Source organism: Nestor notabilis, unplaced genomic scaffold, assembly GCF_000696875.1.
Source record: "Nestor notabilis isolate BGI_N333 unplaced genomic scaffold, ASM69687v1 scaffold28410, whole genome shotgun sequence".
NCBI lineage: Eukaryota > Metazoa > Chordata > Aves > Psittaciformes > Psittacidae > Nestor > Nestor notabilis.
Window position 1 is genome coordinate 2,409 of NW_009911112.1, and position 3,394 is coordinate 5,802.

General features: G+C 59.6%; 1 protein-coding gene across 1 annotated transcript in view; it reads right to left on the bottom strand.

The window, feature by feature from the left end:
• Positions 1–507, bottom strand: part of LOC104404676 (cell adhesion molecule 3-like) — a gene marked incomplete at both ends in the record, with an annotated part of 2,908 nt that extends 2,401 nt beyond the window's left edge. The window contains 2 exons of the mRNA XM_010013171.1: positions 35–187; positions 367–507. Coding sequence (XP_010011473.1) covers positions 35–187; positions 367–507 — 294 coding nt within the window. The remainder of the gene's footprint in view (positions 1–34; positions 188–366) is intronic.
• Between the last annotated feature and the right edge of the window lie 2,887 nt (positions 508–3,394).

The following is a 3,394-nucleotide window of genomic DNA, read 5'->3' on the forward strand; positions in this document are numbered from 1 at the left end:
GGCAGAAGAGGCAGCGGATGGGCAGCAGCCTTACCCAGCACGGTGACCAGGGCCTTGGCGGTCCGCACGGGCATGGTGAAGATGGAGCATGTGTATTCCCCCTCATCTGACAGCACCACATCGCTGATGCTGATGGTCAGCTCGTTGGGGGTGGATTTCTCCAGCTGGATCCTGTTATCCCGCAGGGCTGGGGCAAAGGGACAAGGGATGAGTGAGAGGTTGGTACCACGTCCCCCCCCGCCAGCTCGTGTGGCATCACTGGAGGTGGGAAACAGGGTAAACATCACCCTCAGCACCATCACCACCAGCCCTGGTCCACTTTGCCCCATGGTCCCAGAGCTGGCTCCTCTCCCATCCCAATCGTACCTCGTTTCTCCCCGAAGTAGAGGGTCTGCTGGGCAGGATTGGACCATTGCAGCGAGGAGTCGTCGGGATCCTCCACTTGGCACTTGAGGACCACGGTACCACCGGCCACCACGGTCTCATCCGATGTCGTGGGCTGGCTCTCTGGACACAGAGGGGATTGGTGAGAGGGAGCCTGGATCCACCAGCACCCAAGGGAAGGAACAGCCCCCAGGCCCCTGGGACACGGAGGGCTCCAGCTTGCTTGGGACTAAGGTGTTTTCCAGCCGATCTCAAGCCCTGGAAGTCCAGGCTGAGGCAGGGGATGGGTCACCCTGGTTCCGCTGCTCTGGGTGGCAGCATGGAGGGGACAAAGGGAGAAGGGGACAACAGGGACCTGCTCTGGGGCACGCACCAGCCTGTGTTTGCCACTGGGATCTGGCCCCACTTCAGATACAGGAGGCTGGTTGGTGCCCACCAGGCATGAGCGGATCCAGGGATGCACCAGGAGACACTTTGGGATGCAGGAAGCTCTGCTCCACCACCCCAGCAAACCGGGGCTCCCACCAGTGCCCCACACCATGGGCTGGATGCTCCATTGGCCATGGCCAGGAGGAGCACCCACAGTCCATTGGGACACAGCCTTGCTCTCTGTGTCATTCCTAAGGGGATATTCTGCTGCCCACACTGGGCCGTGCTTCCTCAACTAGGGAATGTTTTCCTTCCTTCAGGCTTCCTCCTTCAGGCCAAGGGCAGGGAAGAGCAGCCCCAGGATCAGGTATCCCCCAAGGACAGCTATTCCGGGACAGGGGATGTGTCAGTGAGCAGAGCTAATGGGACAACAGGGACAAGGGGGACACGGGCTCCGCTGCATCCATGGACAAGGACAGAACATGGACACTGCTGCCCAATGCTCTGCACTCACTGGGCTTCACATCATCTTCTCTCAGCCCAAATCACTCCTGTTTAAGGCAGGGACATGGCCATCCTGTGGGATGCTGCCCATGCAGCTGGATTTCACAGCCCGGCTTCCCACTGCAGTTATCAAGAGAGGGGTGGAAGCGGCTCCAGCCCATTTCCCGCTTGGAATGGTGATGGGAAATGCTTTCTTTCACTCCTAATGCAAATTCCCGCAGGGAGTGGGATGGAGCGAAGAGGTTCTGGAGGGGGATGAGCCTGTCGGGGCTTCCCAAGGACACTCAACTCCAGGAGAACCAGCACTGGGAATGATGTGAATCTCTCCCTGCCCGCTCCCAGCAGCCACGACTTCCAGAGATGCTTCCAACCAGGATTAAAGGCATTCCCGGGGGAAAGGCTCTTCGCTTGCGGTGAAGCTCTGCTGCTCTCCAATGCCCGGGGTCGATGTGGAGCCGTGGGGACATGTCTCTGCCATGTCTCCCGCTGGGATCCCTGAGCTGGGGCGGTTATCCCGGTTCCACTTGGTCAACGGAGCCTTTGTCCTGCTCCTGCTGCAGTTCTGGGATTAGGCTGCTGCGAGTCGCTGTTGTCCCAACTCCAACTGCTCCAACGCATCTCCAGGGGCTTTTACATCCCTTCTGCCTTCCAGGAGCTGCTTCATCACCTGGAGCATGGAAGCAGCAGCACCGCAGCCTCCGCAGTGCTTCTGGAGGACACGGTGCATCTAACACCAACCTCAGCAGGGCAAAGTGCTCGCTGAGGGCTGCCAAAAGCTGGAGGAGGTGCTTCCAGGCAGGATCCTCTTGGGCACGTCCATCCCAAGCCCCCCAGAGGGCTGCAAAAGCCTTTCTGTGGGGCAGAAGCAGCAAAGGAGGAAACCCCCAGAGCTCAAACCCCTCCAAGGCCACTGATCCACAGTCCAAAACCCTCTTGTCTCTTTCCTCCTTCTCTTCAGGCTGGTTCCAGCACCATAAAGGTCCAACCTCTCCCTGTTGACAGACGTTTTCCAGGGGGAGGGATCTCCCCCGAGCCTGGGTTTGAATCATTCCCTCCACATGAGCTGCACAGCTCCGCTCCCAGCCGCATCCTGCCACATGGAACAGCCTGGCCAAGGTGGGTTCCAAACCCATCCAAATGGGCTCTGACATCTGCTGCACAAGATGAGCTGCGATTCCACAGTCTGGGATGCCCAGAGCCCAATTTCCAGCTCCTCCTCCCCAGACTCGCTCCAGATTTTGTTAGAGGGGGAAAACCTGCTCTTGTTGTGGTGCATCTGCTCAATGCTGCTCCATCCTCCTCTTCCCTCCACGGCTGCCTTTGGAATCTGGCCTCAGACAGAGGATTCATCCCTCCGGGAGCCACAGGCCATAGAGCCTCCTGCAACACCTCCAGGGCCAGCTCCTCTTCCAGTCCTGGTGGCCACAGGGCTTTAAGGTGATGCCAACAGGGACAAATCCATCCAGTGTCCCCCACTTGCACCAAAACCATCTGAACCCTCCACCAGCTCCCCCAGGAGCCAGGATCTCGGAGCTCTCCTTGCCACAAGGGGAGGGATTGGATCCCAGGGTGACAATGGAATGCCACAGGAACACGGATGCTAGAAGCAGAACATAAGGAAGGACGTGGAGCTGTCAGAGTGAGGCCAGAGGAAGGGCAAAGCACAAGAACCCAGCTCCTCATCACATCCCTCAGGTTGTGAAGGTTCCCCCAAACCACACAAGACACTTTGGTTGCAGCCTCCACCACCCCATTGACAGCAGCAGGGTCCTGCTCCAAGGGGCACCAGGAGCCGGCCTTGCGTTATTCCAGAGCTGCATCCTCCTTCCAGGGCTCAGGAACAGCATCACCCCTGCCCGAGGGCATGGCCAGACCCTGAGCTGCTTGTGGCACAGACGGCAGCAAAGAGAGGAGGATGCTGATGGATCCCGGGGTGCTCTGTCCTCCTCCTCACACCCTGTCCCAGTGCCCCGAGGCTGGAGCAGCGCCGGCATTGCCGGGATGGGAGCTGGGGAAGCCCTGATGGCAGCAGCAGCAGCAGCTTTGGCAGCAGCACAAGCGCCGCCGGCGGCTCCGCTCCGTGTTTGCACATTCACACGGGTCTGGTGGCTCCACAAAGGCACCGTCAGGGAATCCC